Raw genomic sequence first — 18525 nt, 5'->3', positions numbered from 1 at the left:
CTTTTCATAGTCGAGATTAATATGAGAGATAGAAAAGCAACGACAAAATAACAAAAACCTTTGCTGCCTTAGTTGTCTCTTCACGATCTCGTCATCGAAGGTTCCGAGTTCGAGTCTCAGCTTGGACATAGGCATGTCCATTGGGAGTGTCCTTTCACAAATCTCACCCATCAATCGTTCATTTTTATTCTTGCGACTGAGCAAGAGTGGCAGAGAGAAGCAATGTTAAATAAGAAAAATGCCAGTTTCTAGAGAGATAGAAGGCATCTCAAAGCCTGGTCAAAGGTAAATAGTAGTAGTGTGTGTCATTATAAATTTTAAATATATACCTAGGTAACCAATCAAACTGAAAATGAATTCAAAACAAAATGTTGGAAATTTTAACATATTCCATGGCTCTACAGCCCTGGAAGGGCTTTGGTCTATCTTCTGACTGCCAGTCTCCTTCCCACAATCCTACCTAGAAGTGTGGAGATCTTCAACCGGTAATGGGGTGATGTGGAGTCGGCACATTGAACCCTGAGCCGTTAGAGGAGATTTTTATGTTACACTATTCACTCGTAGCTCCCCAATTTCTTCACAATGGTGGGTTGCCACCGGTCCTATACACCGGCCGAGAACCCAGAGACTGAACCTAGGCAGACTCGAACCCATGCCGTCACGCAGCACCTTAGATAGCACGGTCACGGAGGACTGTTGAAAATTTTAGGCTCTTTTTTTTTTCAGAAATATAAGAAGGCATTGACTGGTTGATCTTGATTTAGTTTATTTTATGCTAAATAATGAAATCAAATCAAAATTAGTGTTTTATGTTGAGTTGCATTATATTCCATTATTAGCGTTACTTTGTTTATAAGTTATGAAATTTTAAAATGTTTTTAATTGAAAATTTAACCACATATTAATTTTAATAATTACAGCAGCTAAATTAGTTTGTTTGGATGTTGTTTAAGTCTACTTCTTATGCTGACAGACTAATCGGGGCTGCACCTACAGGTTAAAGTGGGAACCGAATCACTATGTGCCTCCACATATCGAAACCGAACTCCTTGTTTACAACTGCCACATCGGAGAGGCCTGCATGTTAGTTGCTTGATAAACTTTTTACAAATTTTTTGTCATGAAACGAATGTAACTGGGAAATCATTAGTGCTTTCTTCTTCTCTTTTTAAAAATATATTGACAGCCATTAGAAGACCTGAGTTATGTTTAAGAATTAGCTGGAGGGGTCCATGTCAACACTTTTTTGGTGCTACGTATGAAAAAAGGGTCAGTGGGGATTAAGACTGATTGATTTGATTGCTTTTGTTTGTTTTTGTCGCTTTTGTTTGTTTTGTCGCTTTTCTGTCTCTATTGGCTAACCATGAAGATGAAGATGAGTTACGATATGGTGAAATTGATGAAGGGACACACTTAAAGAACACCCATTCCCAGGTGGCCGGGAATCGAAACTGTGTCCTTGGCGACGTAGTGTGCTCTGCTAACCACTCCTCCATGTATGTCAGCAGTGTGGGTTAAGAGTGACATGTGAGTCTGAAATTTCGATGAACGCGTGCATGTCTCTCTGTTCCATACCTCACTCTCCCCCCCTCGTGCACACACAACACACTACGCTGACACATTCACACACCTGATAATTTCATAGCTATCACGGCGCAGGCATTGGTATCGCTCACGTTCCCAAGTAAAGCAAACGTATTGCGTATTGACTTGCAACTTATTACAGGACATCATCCAATGCAAAGAAAAAGAGAAGAAAAGCTAATTTGCTCTCGATATCCAGGAGTCTTCGCCTCAAGGACGTGCACCTTATAGTAGTTCGATAAGAACCTGTGTCTGTTGCTCCAATCAGTGTTGGCTGTCTTGAGACCTTGACCGTGGTTTTTCATTTAGCCGAGGCTCAGTTTGGGAGGGGGAGGGTAACGTAGTACTTGATGAGACTAGTGTACAAGATGACATTTTTTCCTTGCCAGAATTCTCACTATAGGTGAGGAACATGAGTAACTGTATTGTGAACTCACTTTGCAAAGTAATTGTCTAACTGACCATAATGTACATTTATAAATAGGGCTCGGAAGTTGATGAAAAATAGTCTTTTTTCTGGGCCTTGAAGACAATGGTGTACCTGATAATAGTCAGTTTCTCTTCAGTTATAACCAAAATACATTGCTTTTATTTTGCACTTTTTGCATTTTCTGGACATTTTTTGCTTTTAGGTCATTTTTCAGTATTTTTGTTTATTTTTGCCATCTTTGTTGCATTTTTATCATTCTTGAGAATTCTATTCACTCCTTCTGTTGTTTCATAAATGTTAAATGCATTTGCTATCATAAATTACATATTTAAATTTTCTAACAGTTTTTTTAGCAAGTACACCCAGTATACCACTGACTGAAAATATGGTCAATGCAAAAGCACTATATTATTTTTAACTGAAATATTTGGAAATGGATTAAATAATTAATTGTGGTAAATTTTTATTTCTCTCCCAAGAAACTAAAAACACTGTATCATGCAAGGTCCACCTAATGGTGAATTTATTTACCTTTGAAATAAAAATTAAGAAATAATCATCATAGCACTAATTGCTCTTATCCCTTTGCCTTGGCAGTTTAAACCATCACACAATGACTTTTATCAAATTATTTATCTACTTTCCTATAATTTATAAAAAATCAAGCTTTCATTTTAAGAGCAAAAATTATTTTTAGATCATTTTTTAAAATTTTTAGTTATTTTAGAATAATATTAAGGTCATTTTATAGGTCATTTTTTAAAGATTTTTAGGTCAACTTCCGAGCACTACTTATAATGTATGTTGCATCATTGGTGTGTTTTCCATAACTGATTACTGTTGAACCTCAATTAGAAATTGTTCATGGGCTTACAATAAAAGAATTTAAAATACAGGAAATATTTCTAATGTTTTTGCAATGGAACTGGGGAAAATATAACATTTAATACAAGAAAATGTAAAATCCAAAAACACAAAGTGGAAGTTCTACTGTACGTAGATTTACATATTAATTTCTTAATCACACACAATCATGTACTTACCCTTCACTTTTAGTACTTCCAAAGCCCATCATGTATAAAACCAATACCGTCTGCACGTAGCAAATTTTTTGCATTTGTTCACGGTCAGCATCAGTAGTATACCGGTCATATGGTTGATCAAGTCCAAATCCAGAAAACTGCATTAAAAGAAAAGTATATTGCAGAACAAGTCTCACAAATTCTCATATATTTGTGTGACACACACATGTACACATCTCACAGACATCTAAATATACGCATACATATTAATTCCACCAACTACTCAAGTCAACCAACACATCATTTTGGAAATACTGGGAAAGATCCTACAATCAGTTATGAATTCAACCATAGGCTGGGACTTGGCCTAGCTGCTCAGTAACCATCTCAATCTAAATCCCTTGTTACCAGCAACCTATTTCCAACATTTTCCATTCCACCCACACAGCAACGAACAGTTAGATTCTGGTGAAAGTGACTGTTCATCTAATACCTGTTGCTACCTTCTCCCATCTGGCTACACTGAAGTACAATGCATCTTTTTTCCTTAATTGAAAATGTGCCCAGGCTGCAAATTACATAAATTGATTGATTGATTGGTTTGGTTATTTTACTTCACATTCATGCTACTTTTGGATAATTGCAAACATGAGGATGAGTGATATGATGAAATTGAAGAAGGGACACTCACAAAGAGCACCCATGAGCAGGCCAGAATTCGAACCTGGGACCCGTGGCGGCAAATTACAAAAATTTTCATGTTGTGTGGGGTGTACTGTTTCCCTGAATTTGTACATAACTTTTAGACAAGCCTGGTGAGAGAACCAGAACTTGTAACTCTGCACATCAAACATTCACTTCCATTTCTGTCTCCTTTTTTCTTGAAATGAAGATGCAGCAATGAAAATTTAAACTATACCAGTGTCTGGCGAGTGTTTCCTATTCCTTCTCATTTGCTATTTAGTCCTTCTGGCTCTCCTTCATTGCATTCAACATACCGGGTGGTCCAAAAGTCCCGGAACGGTCACATATCGTGAGAAATACACATCGAATCGGAAAACGAAAAAATACGTGTTTAATAAGTGAAAGAAAGCTATTCAATGATATCACACTTGATTCCCCACCCCCAACTTCTGGGGGTGGGGCAGAGGGCAACTGTGAAATTTTAAATGGAAACCTCCATTTTTGTATTGCAGAATCAGAAAGAGGACTTCATTCCGAGTTCAACGAGCTATCAACCATCCTCCTAGCTCAATTAGGAACGGAGATATGGTGATTTTAAATTTTCGCCCAAAAAAAAAAATAATAATAATAATAATAATAATAAAATAAAGTCAAATCATAAAACTCAAAAAATTTTCAAAGGGACACACTGCCCCTAATTGAGCTAGAGTGAAAACGATTGCAGATTTGAAATCTGCATGTCAAGGCCTTTCAATACAGTATACGGTAGACCCCCTTCCATATACTCTATTGAAAGGTCTTGACATGCAGATTCCGAATCTCCAATCGCTTTCACTCTAGCTCAATTATGGGCAGCGTTGGACTCTGAATAAAGTCCTCTTTCCGATTCTACAATACAAAATGGGGATTTCTATTTAAAGTTTCACAGTTGCATGGCACTATACCCCCTCCCGCAGACTAAACCTAGGCACCCAATAATCACCCCCTCCATCCTTTTCCTTCCCAAACTTCACCTACCACTAACCATGCAGTAAACACTGGCTCTAGTACATTCAGTACTCGCCTGATTAATATTAAGTGTGCAAATATTGAACTCAAATTGTATGCACCACCTTACTAAGAGTTTTGCTTTCAAATATTCAAGATTTTCATCAGAATATTAAAATATGTTACATAATCTGTTTTCCAAACAACACTGGTGCAAAATAAAAGTAAAGTTCAAATCCAGGATAATTTCCATTGTCACAATGAATTTTTGCGGACAACTTGAAAAACAAAATCAACAGAAAAGTATTGGCTGGTATCTGTAAATACATTCCAAGCAATACTTTCTGATACAGATACCACTGGTATCAGCACAGCCCTAGACGTATCTACCCAGTGGCGACGACTGGGTTCCAAAACCGAGGGGCAAGGTGCCAAAACTGGGGAGGGGGGGGGGGGGGCAAAGACAGTACATTTCCCTTCGTAGATAAGATTTAGCATAGTGCGGGGGCAAAAGTAGCAAAAACTGGGGGGGGCAACTGCCCCCCCCTTAATCACCACCACTGATCCTACCATTTCTCTGCCTCACTCACACAAACTCACTTACTCACGCACTAACCCACTCTAGTTCTTCAAGATCTAGGAAAGGTTAGGAAGAAATTTGTTCACATTTAATTTCATAATGAATTTACATCAGTACATTATGAAGATATGCAAACTTTGAATAAAAGAAATAATCAAAAACTTAAGAGGATATTCTCAAAGCATTTACAAACTTTAAGAACTATTACACTCTCATGAAGACTTTTCTTTATAAATTTTGGAAGGCCTCCAAATATCAATTTGTTCATAAAAATTTTGATACCTCTAATCACATATTCAATTTTGTGTGGCAAGAAGCAAACTACTTAGGCATCTTAGTCAAAACAGATGTATTGGAAAATAAAACATTATTTGCAGCATAGGTCAAAATTACAGAAAATATACTCACTCGGAAAATTTCAAAAACAGTACGGAAGTCCTTAGTCGTGAATTCATTTTGATGGAAGTAGAATAGAAGTATCTGTGAAAGTTCTAACTGCTCATGTAAATTAAAGGTAATCCAAACTTTCCTCATGTAATCATTAAAAAATTCACCATTCAATTTTCTTGATGGTATGTAATCACCCGTAATATTTCTCAGTTGCTGAATAAATGACCCTTTCAATGCATTCAAGTCAACACCATCCAAAAACTGTTTGAAAATGGCCTGTTAAAAAAGAATGTATGTCATTAACATTGAGAAAAAAAGAAACAATTACAAAATATACAGGAAAAATTACAAAACTATTTTTATCTTATTTCTACAACAACATGAGCAATACAATGTTATTTTCTGTGAAAAATTTGTTCAGGTTTTGCCAAGTGCAAGGGGTGTCCAGAAAGTAAAGATACAAAGATCAATATGCATTCACATAATTTTTACATTCTAAAACTTCAACTATGCATGAATTACCTGTATATACTTCAATTTTCAACAGAGTTGCTGCCATTATCCAAGTACTTATTAAGTCTTGTAACCAGGTTCTGTATCCCAGATACGTAGATATCTGCCACCAGGCTATTGAATCACTAATGGCTTCCTCTTTCACCTTGCCATTCTTCTCGAACAGTTTCTTACTCAGCTGTTCTTTAACTCTTCAAGCCGATTCGACGTACATGTGTACCGACCCTCATAGTTATTCTAGAGGCGGTTCAACATACACGTATACGTCCCATGTAGTAGTGACAAAATGATGCATATTCTGCCATCTGTTGTTTTCCAACATGAATGAAAACACATGTAACTCAAGAGTAGACTGCAATGTGCTGCCATCTGTTGGTTTTCCTTCAAATTACATGAAATTATGTGCGACTGCATCACTTTATTACGAAAGCAGCTGAGAAATGGCATCGAAGCGGACGAAATTTGTGCGTTTCTAGAGGAAAGTGACGGTGAAGGTTCAATTTATTCATTTCTATCTACAAGTGAAAGTTTGGTTTGAGTTGGTGTTTTAAGTCCACTTTCTGCACACTAAGTACACTTTCTGCACAGGACTGGACCTTCAGTTTAAAGTGGAATCCGAACCACTATGTATTTCCACCGGGTATCGAACCCAGGACCCCTTGATTACAAGGCGACGACGCTACCACTGCGCCATTGGGAGGCCCTACAAGTGAAAGTGAAGTAAACTATGCAGAACAGGAAGTAGATAGTGTCAGTGATAGTGAAAGCGAATTAGATGGCATTACATCCTCACCTGTTGCATCATCGAATGCAACCTGGAACTGGAAAGAAGTTGACGACTCTTTCAAAGCAAATAAACTTGCGTTTTGTGGATTGTGCGGTCCCCAAAAAGCAGCCAATAATGTTCTTGATGCCATTTTGTTGTTTTTTGACAAAGACGTTGTAGAACTCATTGTCAGAGAAACTAACTTATATGCCGACACTTATATTCAACAATGCACATTGAAACCACGTTCAGGAATGCACAAATGGCAACCAGTTACAGTGGAAGAAATATATCTTGTTCTGGAAATATTTATGCTTATGAGTATAGTTCGAAAGCCAACTATAAAGAGTTATTTTAGTAAAGATGCATTTGTTGAGAATCCAATATTTCCTAAAACGATATCAAGGGACAAGTTTGAACTCATATGTAAATTTTTACATTTTGTTGATAACACGAAACTAAATTCATTTCCAGGGCCTAAAAAACTTCAAAATTCATGACACAGCTGAAATGCTAAGGGAACATTTCAAAAGAGCGCTTTTGCCTTCGGAAAATATAACAATAGATGAATCACTTACTTTGTGGAGTGGTAGATTAGGTTTTAGGCAATATATTCCAAGCAAGGCAGCGAAATTTGGTATCAAAACTTTTGAACTTTGTGAATCATCATCAGGCTATTTATGGGATTTCATTATATATGAGGGTAAGGGTACAGATATTACTACCAATATTCATGTCTCAGTTGATTTGAAAAATTCGAAAATAGTTGTGAAACTGATGGAACCTCTTCTTAGAAAAAACTATACACTATGGATGGATAATTATAACAATTCTCCAACATTAGCTTTACTTCTCAGGCAAAATGGGGTGAATGTTGCAGGTACTTGGAGAATGAATAGAAAAGGGTTGCCGCACATAGTAACTTCAAAAAAGCTTAAAAAGGGGGAGGTGATTTCTGCCGAATCCAATGGTGTGATGGTACTAAAGTGGAAAGACAAGAAAGACATTGTACATTTTGAAAATGTGTGCTTTTACTCACTAAATATATTCACAGTATAAAATGTATAAAAAACGTACGTGAGTGAGTATGATAGTCGTAAAACTCCTTGCAGACGACGTTTCGCGAAGCTAAGCTTTGCTTCTTTAAGTCTTTCTTTTCAGTATATAAAATACTTCGTCACACATGTAAAAATAAATCCAGGATTAGGTAAAAGAAGGTATTGGGATATGGAATTTAAAATTACATGAAGTTAAAAATGCCATGTAGGCTAAGAGATAATTCTAAAAGAACGGTGTACCCATATTACCATACAGAATGAATGACTACTGTAGCGTACGAATGCCACATCCCCTCCAATGAGAACTCCACAGATTCCGATGCAGCGCGAGTCACTTCCGGCATGACATGGAATTTAACAGACTCTTCATTATTTTTTTCACACCGTTTAAACATGTTGATCCAGGCCTCATTCAAGTTACCATCATCCCTATTTAGTTTTTTCCCCCGATCAACACAAATATTTGCAGCCTCGTGAACATTCATATCAGGTTGTTTATGAACTCTTTTTACCACTTCTCTTTTTCTAACCTTATGATTTAATTCTAAAACATGTTCAGAAAGCCCGGTCTTCGGAGATTGTTCCCTAATATACTTGTCATGTTCATCCCAGCGAGTTCCCATGCTTCTTCCTGTTTGTCCAATATATGCTTTATTACAAGAGCAAGTTATCTTATACACACCCTTCTCATCTCTGACTTCTTTTCGCCCCTTTCCATCCTTTTCGAGATCAGAAAAGAAGAAACTTATTGAATACTGTAAGAGGGGTGAACTTCCTATCGCTTTCAGTATTCCGAAAACTCATAAGGAAGGGATCCCGATGAGACCGATTATATCCATGTATTCTCACCCAGGGTATAAACTGGCGAAAACATTAGTAGAGAGGTTAAGGGAGGTTGGGGGGAAAACTGAATACAGTGTTGAGAATTCTTGGGAAGTGAAGAAGGGATTGGAGGGGATAAACCTAGATGAGAAGGATGAAATATGTAGTTTTGATGTCAGAGGTGGGTTACGGATAAGGGAACTGATGTTGTGACAGCCTGGGAGTTCGTTCAGTGGTTCCATTTAGTATCAGGATATAATTATTTCTGTTTCAATGGGAAAATTTATAGACAGAACGAAGGACTTGCTATGGGCAACCCTGTTTCGGGAATAGTTTCCAGCATATTCCTCCATTACATTGAGAAGGATTCACTGAATGAGGTTAACAATGATATTAAATATTTTTGTAGATATGTTGATGACATCTTGGTTATTTGGAAAAAAGAAATATTAGATCGTATTTTTGAAATCATGGGAGAACAAGACGATTGAATAAAATTCACTTGTGAGATAGAAAACGAAGGAGGAATTAACTATTTGGACATGAGGATTGAATGGGTTAATGGCAGATTTCGGACCGGGGTTGACCACAAGAAGTTGGCAGGGGATAGATATATCCACCAAGATTCTGAACACACAATGAGAATTAAGAATAATCTATACATGAACTTCTACATTCGGGCCGGGAGGCTCTGTAATTGTAGGGAGGAAAATTGGATAATGAAGGTGGGGTTAAGAAATGGTTATAAAGTAGAGGAAATGAGGAGAATAAAGAGGGGGGCACTTAAAGTCTTGAATAAGGAAGGTGGAAAGAATGGGATAAGTAAGAATAACAAGATAGGGGAAATAGAATACAAATACGTCCGCATCCCATATGTAATAGGGGTGTCCGAAAAATTTGATAAGATTCTAAAAGCCTTCAGGTTAAAAGGGGGGATCAGAGCTCCCCGAAATATAGAGGAATATTTCACTGAATACAAAAAGGATGGAAAGGGGCGAAAAGAAGTCAGAGATGAGAAGGGTGTGTATAAGATAACTTGCTCTTGTAATAAAGCATATATTGGACAAACAGGAAGAAGCATAGGAACTCGTTGGGATGAACATGACAAGTATATTAGGGAACAATCTCCGAAGACCGGGCTTTCTGAACATGTTTTAGAATTAAAGCATAAGGTTAGAAAAAGAGAAGTGGTACAAAGAGTTCATAAACAACCTGATATGAATGTTCACGAGGCTGCAAATATTTGTGTTGATGGGGGAAAAACTAAATTGGGATGATGGTAACTTGAATGAGGCCTGGATCAACATGTTTAAACGGTGTGGAAAAAATAATGAAGAGTCTGTTAAATTCCATGTCATGCCGGAAGTGACTCGCGCTGCATCGGAATCTGTGGAGTTCTCATTGGAGGGGATGTAGCATTCATACGCTACAGTAGTCATTCATTCTGTATGGTAATATGGGTACACCGTTCTTTTAGAATTATCTCTTAGCCTTCATGGCATTTTTAACTTCATGTAATTTTAAATTCCATATCCCAATACCTTCTTTTACCTAATCCTGGATTTATTTTTACATTGCAACTACATTTTGTAGTTGTAAAGTTCCAGGCCTCTCTAGGGAGGGGTAAGCCTCAACAACCGGGCGGGTTGCAGGTGGCGGATAGCGAACGGCCATCAGATATGGTGGTTAGCTGTGAATAAGGCAATGCCAAATAAGCAGTCCCGGACCGAGGCGGCAGTGTTACCAGGCTCGGGGGGGGGGGGGGGGGGGGGGGGTTGGCCGGTGGCAGGACCATCCCCATTAAAAACCCAGAAAAGCCCACTGACAACACTGTGACATGACGAGGAAGTGATGCAAGCAAATAAGCACTGCTCCTGCTGCCTTGCAGGGAGGGGAGGGATCCCCAAAGGCTAAGGGAAGGATACCCTGACAGAAAACCAAGGGTAGGAAGGACTCTTTAAGGTGTAGCAAAGCCAGCCTCCCTAGGGGAGTAAACCCTAATGGAAAATCCTGGTCCCTCAAGTTTGGGGGTTTGGCGTGGGACTGACCATTCCTCCCAGTAAAAACACCAACTGCTGAGAAGCCTTCAAATCAGAGAGCTGGACTGGAACATGTAAGACGAACAGGCAAGGAAAAGGTTATGAGATTAGGAACATGGAACATATTATCCCTATATAGAACTGGGGCCCTAAGAAACCTTATCGAAGAGTTCAATAAATACAACCTTGATATTCTTGCATTACAGGAAGTAAGGTGGACTGGGAAGGATGTGTTGGAGCAAAAAGATACAGTTATATACTATAGCTGTGGAGAAAGACATGAATTTGGGACAGGGTTTTTAATAAAGAAGTTGAAAAGTCTTGTAATGGATTTTAAGGCAATAGATGAAGGCAACAGATGACAGACCCTGTATTAAGAGTTAGAGGAAAATTTCATAACTACAGCTTGATAACCCATGCACCAACAGAGGATAAAACTGGATGCCTACTATGATAATTAGAGAGGGCCTATGATTCCTGCTCTCGACATGATATTAAAATAATCGTCGGAGATCTTAATGCAAAGGTAGGTCAGGAAACCTGGGCTAGACCAGTGATTGGAACGCAAAGCCTGCACCATGAGAGTAATGATAACGGAATAAAACTGATTGGTTTTGCAAATAGATATCAAATGATCATACGTACCTTTTGTCCTCATAAAGATATACATAAAGCAACATGGAGAACTCTCGATGGGGGATCAAGTAATCAGATAGACCATGTAATTTTAGATAGTAAACACAAATCTAACATTTTAGACGTATGTAGTTTTAGAGGAGCTAATGTGGATACAGACCATTACCTGGTTATTGCTAAGGTTAAGAACTGAATATCTTGTAAAAAAGGGAGACAACGAAGATATGACAAATAAATTAAAGGTAAAAGAAGGAAAGAAAAGGTATGAGCAAAAGATCGCTGACAAACTGAGGAAATTGGAAGGTGGTATGAATAGTAGTAGTAGTGAGGGGTGGACCAACATAAGACACACAATAATAAAAGTAGCTGATGAAGAAATAAGGGAAATGAAGAAACAACATCATAGTGAATGGTTTGATGAGGAGTGTAGGGAGATAACAAGGCAGAAAAATGAAGCTTATCGAAATATGATAAATAGCTACTTTACAAGAACAAAGTTAGAACTATATAGGGAATTGAGGAAGAAAGAAAAGAAAATACACAAAAGGAAGAAGAGGGAGCATGAGAAAAGTAAGATGAGGCAACTGGAGGGATTTAATGCAAAACGAGAAAGTAGACGATTCTATAGAAATGTTAATGAAATGAGAGTAGGATTCCAAACAGGAGCATATATATGCAAGGATAAGGATGGACAACTGCTAAGCAATTACCAGGATATTTTAACTAGATGGCAGGAACATTTTAATGAACTATTGAATGACCAGAACCAGAATGAGAATGAAAGGGAGCAAGGACAGAATCAGGATAGGGAAGAAAATCGGAATGCCACAAGCCTCCAAATGAATGAACGGGAAAAAGATGGGCCTAGCCTTGAAGAAGTTATCAGTGCCATTGCAAAGCTGAACAACACCAGAGCACCAGAATCTGACAAAATAACAACTGAGATGATGAAACTTTATGGAAGGGATTTCATGGGAAGCATGCAAAAGCTATTAGATAGAATACGGAAGGATGAAGAAATTCCATCACAATGGGAGGAAGGTATCATATACCCCATATATAAGAAAGGAGACCGTCTACAAATGGGAAACTATAGAGGTATTAGCAAACTTAACACTGGATACAATTTTTTTTCTAATGTACTGTTCCGAAGGCTTTCCCTATATGTAAATAAAATAATAGGTGACTACCAATGTGGCTTTAGAGAGGGAAAATCAACAGACCACATACATACAATCAGACAAATATGTGCCAACACATATCACCTTTACATAGACTTTAATTCTGCATAAGATACCATAAAAAGGAGAGAGTTAATTGAAGCCATGAGGGAATTTGACATCCCACAGAAGCTAACAAACTTAGTAGAAGAGACCCTTAAAAAAGTACGTTGTAGAGTACAAATAAGAAACCAGCTGACAGAAGAATTTGAAACCAAACAAGGATTGCATCAAGGGGATGCCCTGACATGCATGCTATTCAATGTTGCATTAGAAAAGGCTGTCAGGGAAGCAGGAATAGAAACTAGTGGAACCATAATAAACAAATCAGTGCAAATTATGGCATGTGCAGATGATATAGTAATAATAGCCAGAACAACAAGAGCATTACGTGAAGCTGTAGCTAACCTTCTCACTGCAGTACAAAAAATGGGGCTCACGGTAAATGAAGCTAAAACAAAGTATATGGAAATAACTAAAGTGCCTACTAATACTGCAACCTTTGAAGTTAACGGACTTTCTTTTAATTAAGAGAGTTCAGGAATTTAAATATCTTGGCGCAAATATAACTGAGAAAGGAGATTCTCTGACAGAGATTAAATTCAGGATAAGTATGGCAAATAGAAGCTATTTTGGACTCGGGAGACATATGAAGTCTCAGTACATCAGAAGGAAAAAAAAGTTAAACTATACAAAACGTTAATAAGACCTATTTTAATGTATGGATGTGAATCATGGATAATAACCAAGAAGGTTGAGTCAATGATGGGAAGGAAGCTTTGAAAGGAAGATTCTGAGGAGGATGTATGGGCCGATATATGAAAATGGATTATGGAGAAGATATAATATGAAACTATATCAGCTTTATCAGGATATAGAAATTGTGAAGGAAATTAAACTAACACGGCTAAGGTGGTTGGTGCATATATAGCGAATGCCAGACAACATGGTGTGTAAGAAGATCACATTTACGAATATGGATGGGAGAAGAAAAGTAGGAAGACCACCTTTAAGGTGGGTTGATTCGGTGGGATACGAGTGTGCTGGGAATTAGGAGTTGGAGAAGAAATGTTGTGAATAGAGATGGATGGCGGAAGATTCTGAAGGAGGCCAGGGTCTGTGATGGACTGTAGTGCCAGGAAAGAAGAAGAAGTTGCAAAGTCGGCTGTGTAGCAATTAGATACGATACCAGCTTTGGAATAGTACTGAATGGTAATGATGTTTTTATAAAGGTTGGGTAGAAACATTGAACAGAAAAGTTCACTCATCTGTAAAACCTTGTGGCCCTGTCCTCTACAAATTCCTTCTTGGAAGCAGTTTTCAGTGTATACAGCTGGCATTTTTCCTTATACAAGATGAGGAATTCAGATTCCTGAAATCTCAGCATGTTTATGTGGGAAAGAAAGGAAGCATAAGTGGATCTCATGTAACATTTTGTAACACTTGTTACATTTGCAGCTCATTTCAAAAGTTTACTGCAATCTTTTTTAGTGCGTTGATTTTTACCATTTTGTATAAAACACATGAACTTGAAAGTATGTGTGTGCATGTTTGTAGTATGTACTACAAATCTGTGTAATCTAAAGATTCATGTGTCAGTCACTGGCAGTTCAAATCATGTTTTCTAATTCTGTCTAGTCCGGGGTTTCAAGACTACAAAGACTACTTAATCCTGTAAATTAGCAATAACACAGATAAGTAGCTGGAAATTCCATTTTGCAAGGAATCAAGAATTCCCTTAATCCAATGAGTGAATATCAATATAGGTACTTTACTAATGAATGATGATTATGAATTCATAAGCAATGATAAGGCAAGTAAATGCTTTGAACGGCATACAATGCTACATAACTCTAGCTTTGAGACAGGATTAAATGGATTTATTTTTATTGATTGATCGAGTTGGTGTTTTAAGTTCACTTTATGGACAGTAAGGCTAATCAGGACAGGATCTCCAGTATAAAGTGGGGTCCGAACCACTAAGTGTCTGAGAGGTTTAGTAGCTCTATCTATTCTGTCCTCTGAGAAAGAGCTTGCAAAATATTTGGATTTAAACAAGGTTGTAGCGGCTCATAAAAACAGAAGTGTCTTATCATAATTCATTGCTTTGGTTGTTTTCTGTTTGAACAAAAATGTACTCACACTCTTTACATAGAAAGAGTGTTACATGTAGTATTTATACATATATCCAGCGACTTGATAATGAGTGTAGTTTTTATAGTGTATTTTGTTTACTGTTCATATTATTATTAAGTATGTGATGTTATTCCTCTCGATAATGACTAGGGCCCGGAAGTTGAGGCCCAAAAAAATATGAGAAAAAGACCCTTCAAAATATCGTTAAAATTGGAGAAAAGGACCGAAAAAAATAAGAAAAAATACCTATAGAGACAAAAAAAAATATTTTCTATGTCGGTGCGAATTCTTTCTACCATGTTTGTTTAACAGCGTTCCAAATATCCCTTACGGAGTGTAGATTCGTCGGGAATACTTTGACCAGTGTATTTTTCTTGAAACTGTCGAAGTGAAGGATTATTCACTTTCCATAATGGAATATTGGCACTTACAAAGGCTTTGCAGAGATCTTGGTTGAAAGGAGAACATTTTGAGGAACCCGACAAACTTTGTTGAAAAAGAAGCTGGGATGCTGTTTTCCTCTCCTTCGCCCATGCAATATCTCTCAAATGTTTCTCACACCCTATGTGATCCTGCACATGGAATAGTTTTTCTACAGAAACTTTTGTTTCACACAGATTACAGAATAGATATGTTCCATCAGTTGAAAACACATCATCTCCGAAATAGGATACAAGTTGTCGTAAGAAACATGACTTCGATGGTTTAACCTTAGGCATCTTGAAGAACACTGAAATAAGTGGCCTCGTAGAACTGTCTCCCTGCTAACTCTCCCACTAACATCGCTGCCAAAGAGTAAGGAATAAAACTCTTACAGTTGGCACTCTCCGCTGCCTGCTCCATGCCTATTATTGCCAATAAGCGGTAGTTAATTGTTGCCACAGAAAGACGTGGCTATTGTTTCAGTAACCCCGGCTCCTACCTGCTTTTGCTGTCAGTTGAGCAATTGTTAATTTTGTATGAAAATATTACAAAAACTTGAAAGAAAGCTTGAAAAGGTCCAAAAAGATGCAAAATATTAAAAAAAAAAGACGACAAAAGGCAAAAACTGGAAAAAAGGACAAAAAAGCAAAATAAAAGTTACAGATTCTGACTCCCTTTCATGTGAAATGGATAAACACCTTCCTTGGATAGGTCTATTACATCACAAAGAAAAGAAGACATTTCCTCAACTTCCCGGCCCTGATAATGATTTAGGAAAAGAAAACAATTACCATTATTGTATTTTATTTGATATAAAAGATTTGTGCCTATGGAACAAAATGCAACATAACATCTCTGTGATTTATCTGTGGATCTGACTGTAAAATATGTCACTGGTAAAATTATACCATAGTAAAGTATTACGTAATTAACTTTTAGCCAATATTAGTTAGCCCCCGAGAATTTGACTCCGAAATCTGTAGCGCCCCCCCCCCCCCTTATTTTAGGCTGGCACCGTCACTGTCGCTGGTACACACCTATCTCTCTCCGTTTCCCTTAATGAAATCACTGTACACAGCATGCACATTATTATTGATACAGAAAAGACTGGATCTCTCATCGACTTCATTCAAATCGTCTTCATCGAATATTGTTGAATTCAATATATTTGCTTAAATATGCAACATAAAATAATAACAATGACGTTCATATAAAGCGGAATTGAGTTGTTTTCTCTCTCTTTAAGTCCACTTTATACACAGATAGGGTAATCGGAACTGGAATTACAGTTTAAAGTGGAATCCGAACCACTATGTACCTCCACCAGGTGTCGAAGGAGACGACATTCATATGAAGATAAAAGCTAGAAAAAATGAAAAGGAAAGAAAACTGCAGTACAGCAGTACTCCACTTGCAATATGAGAAATATTTTATTTATTATTTTATGCTGCGACAATACTTTGGATCGGCTCAACGGAATGCACTTCCGCAACTCTCACAGCGAAGAACAGCGATGCTGTGGAAGTCGCCTGCAGCCTGCGGAGTCTGAGATTGGCAGCACACCGTCATACGTCACGCACACGTTTACCATATTAGGAATACGAAAGAATAATTAATATATGGGACCATATATCAGGTACATACGCCAAACATCTCGAATTCAATAAAATGCGTTATCAGCAGATTTCTTGCAATTATGCATTTGAAGTTTGCACGTTTCCCTAAAATGTCCACTTTTGAAGTATCTAGTAAAGATATGTATTTGATTTTTTCCACAGAGGTGCAAAAATAATCAAACTTTAAGTACACAAAATCTCAATATTATATGTAGAGTTGATTATGAACTGTACGATGTTAAGTTTCCCGTTCATTAAAATTGGAAGAAAAAACTACCCTTTTCAGTGAACTTTTCGTTATAAGAAAATAAAGTTGCAATTAATTTTCATATAATGCTTATTAAAAAGTAGATACGTGAAGCTTTCCTATGAGGTATATTTGACTTGTATCCTCCCACGGAGTACAATTTTATAAGCGTGTAAACTGAGGGCTCAATATTTTTGTCACGGATAGTAGTCTTACTTGTAATTACCAGTTCTTTATAATAATGAACACACAAACTACTGTGGTAAAATCTAACTTGCCTTGTAGCCTGAGAACTAAAACAAAGAGCTTGAAACACATTAAAGACTTCTATTGTTTCCTACCTGATGATAAGTGCATGTTTCCCTAAAATGTACATTTCTTAAGTATCTACGTAGTAAAGATATGTATTTGATACACACAAACACACACCTTAAAATTTTTCACAAAGACTAATTTATGGTCATTTTGGCTCTAAATATACACTTATACCCATCTAAACACAAAATTACAACCCCCCCCCCCCCAATAACAAATTCTGGATAAACCCCTGCCTGATGATGACCCTGAGAGCAGGTCGAAAGTCTGGACCTAAATTTTTAATGTGTTTCATGCTGTTTCTTTGTTTTCTGGCAATGAGGTAAGTCAGATTTTACCATGATTGTTCCAGCATCTCGGTCTGACGAAAGTAAGCCCAGTGTCGCCGAGGCTTTGAGCGGGAAATTTGAATTTGTATACATAATGGAGAAAAATCGTAATAACTCTGGCACTATGGGACCAATCTACTTCAGATAACTTTTGTTTTGCAGGCAATACATCGGTGCATGCAACCATGTAAAATTTGGATGCCCCAACCACGGGGGGGTTTACGGGCAGGGGCTGCATCCCCCGAATTTCAATGAAAAAAACATAAAAATGTGAAGTTTGCCCCCTCTTCTCCAGCTACTTTGGGGAGAAAACCGGAACTTTTGCTTTTTTTTTCAAAGAATGGACCTTCCGCAACAGAATGAAACTTGATTCATGATCGTGGGTGCAATACAATTTGAATAATAAGGCAAAACGTAAAACTCTAGCGAATTTTAGCCAATTTGCATATTATTCATAAAATTGTTATAACTGACACTATGGGACCAATCTACTTTGGATAACTTTTGTTTTGCGGGCAGATCATCAGTGCATGCAACCATGTAAAATTTGGATGCCCCAACCGTGAAGGGGGGGTTACGGGCGGGGGCTGCATCCCCCAAATTTCAATGAAAAAATCACAAAAATATGGAGTTTGCCCCCCCCTTCTCCAGCTACTTTGGGGAGAAAACCCGAACTTTTGCTTTTTTCGTTCACACTTGCATCTTGTGTAGCTACTGTGAATCTATTT

General features: G+C 37.5%; 1 protein-coding gene across 2 annotated transcripts in view; it reads right to left on the bottom strand.

Moving 5' to 3' along the window:
• LOC145984131 (nucleoporin Nup188-like) overlaps positions 1-18525 on the bottom strand; it is a 236228-nt gene that overhangs the window by 195863 nt on the left and 21840 nt on the right. For both annotated transcript variants that reach the window (XM_083117569.1, XM_083117567.1), the window contains exons 5-6: positions 5696-5953; positions 3058-3194 (exon numbers count right to left, since the gene is read on the bottom strand). In XM_083117569.1, coding sequence (XP_082973695.1) covers positions 3058-3194; positions 5696-5953 — 395 coding nt within the window. The remainder of the gene's footprint in view (positions 1-3057; positions 3195-5695; positions 5954-18525) is intronic.

This window comes from Lepisma saccharinum, chromosome 2, assembly GCF_977018435.1.
Source record: "Lepisma saccharinum chromosome 2, izLepSacc3.1, whole genome shotgun sequence".
Taxonomy (NCBI): Eukaryota; Metazoa; Arthropoda; class Insecta; order Zygentoma; family Lepismatidae; genus Lepisma; species Lepisma saccharinum.
The sequence above is the reverse complement of the archived record's forward strand: the minus strand, read 5'-3'. Positions and strand labels throughout refer to the sequence as shown.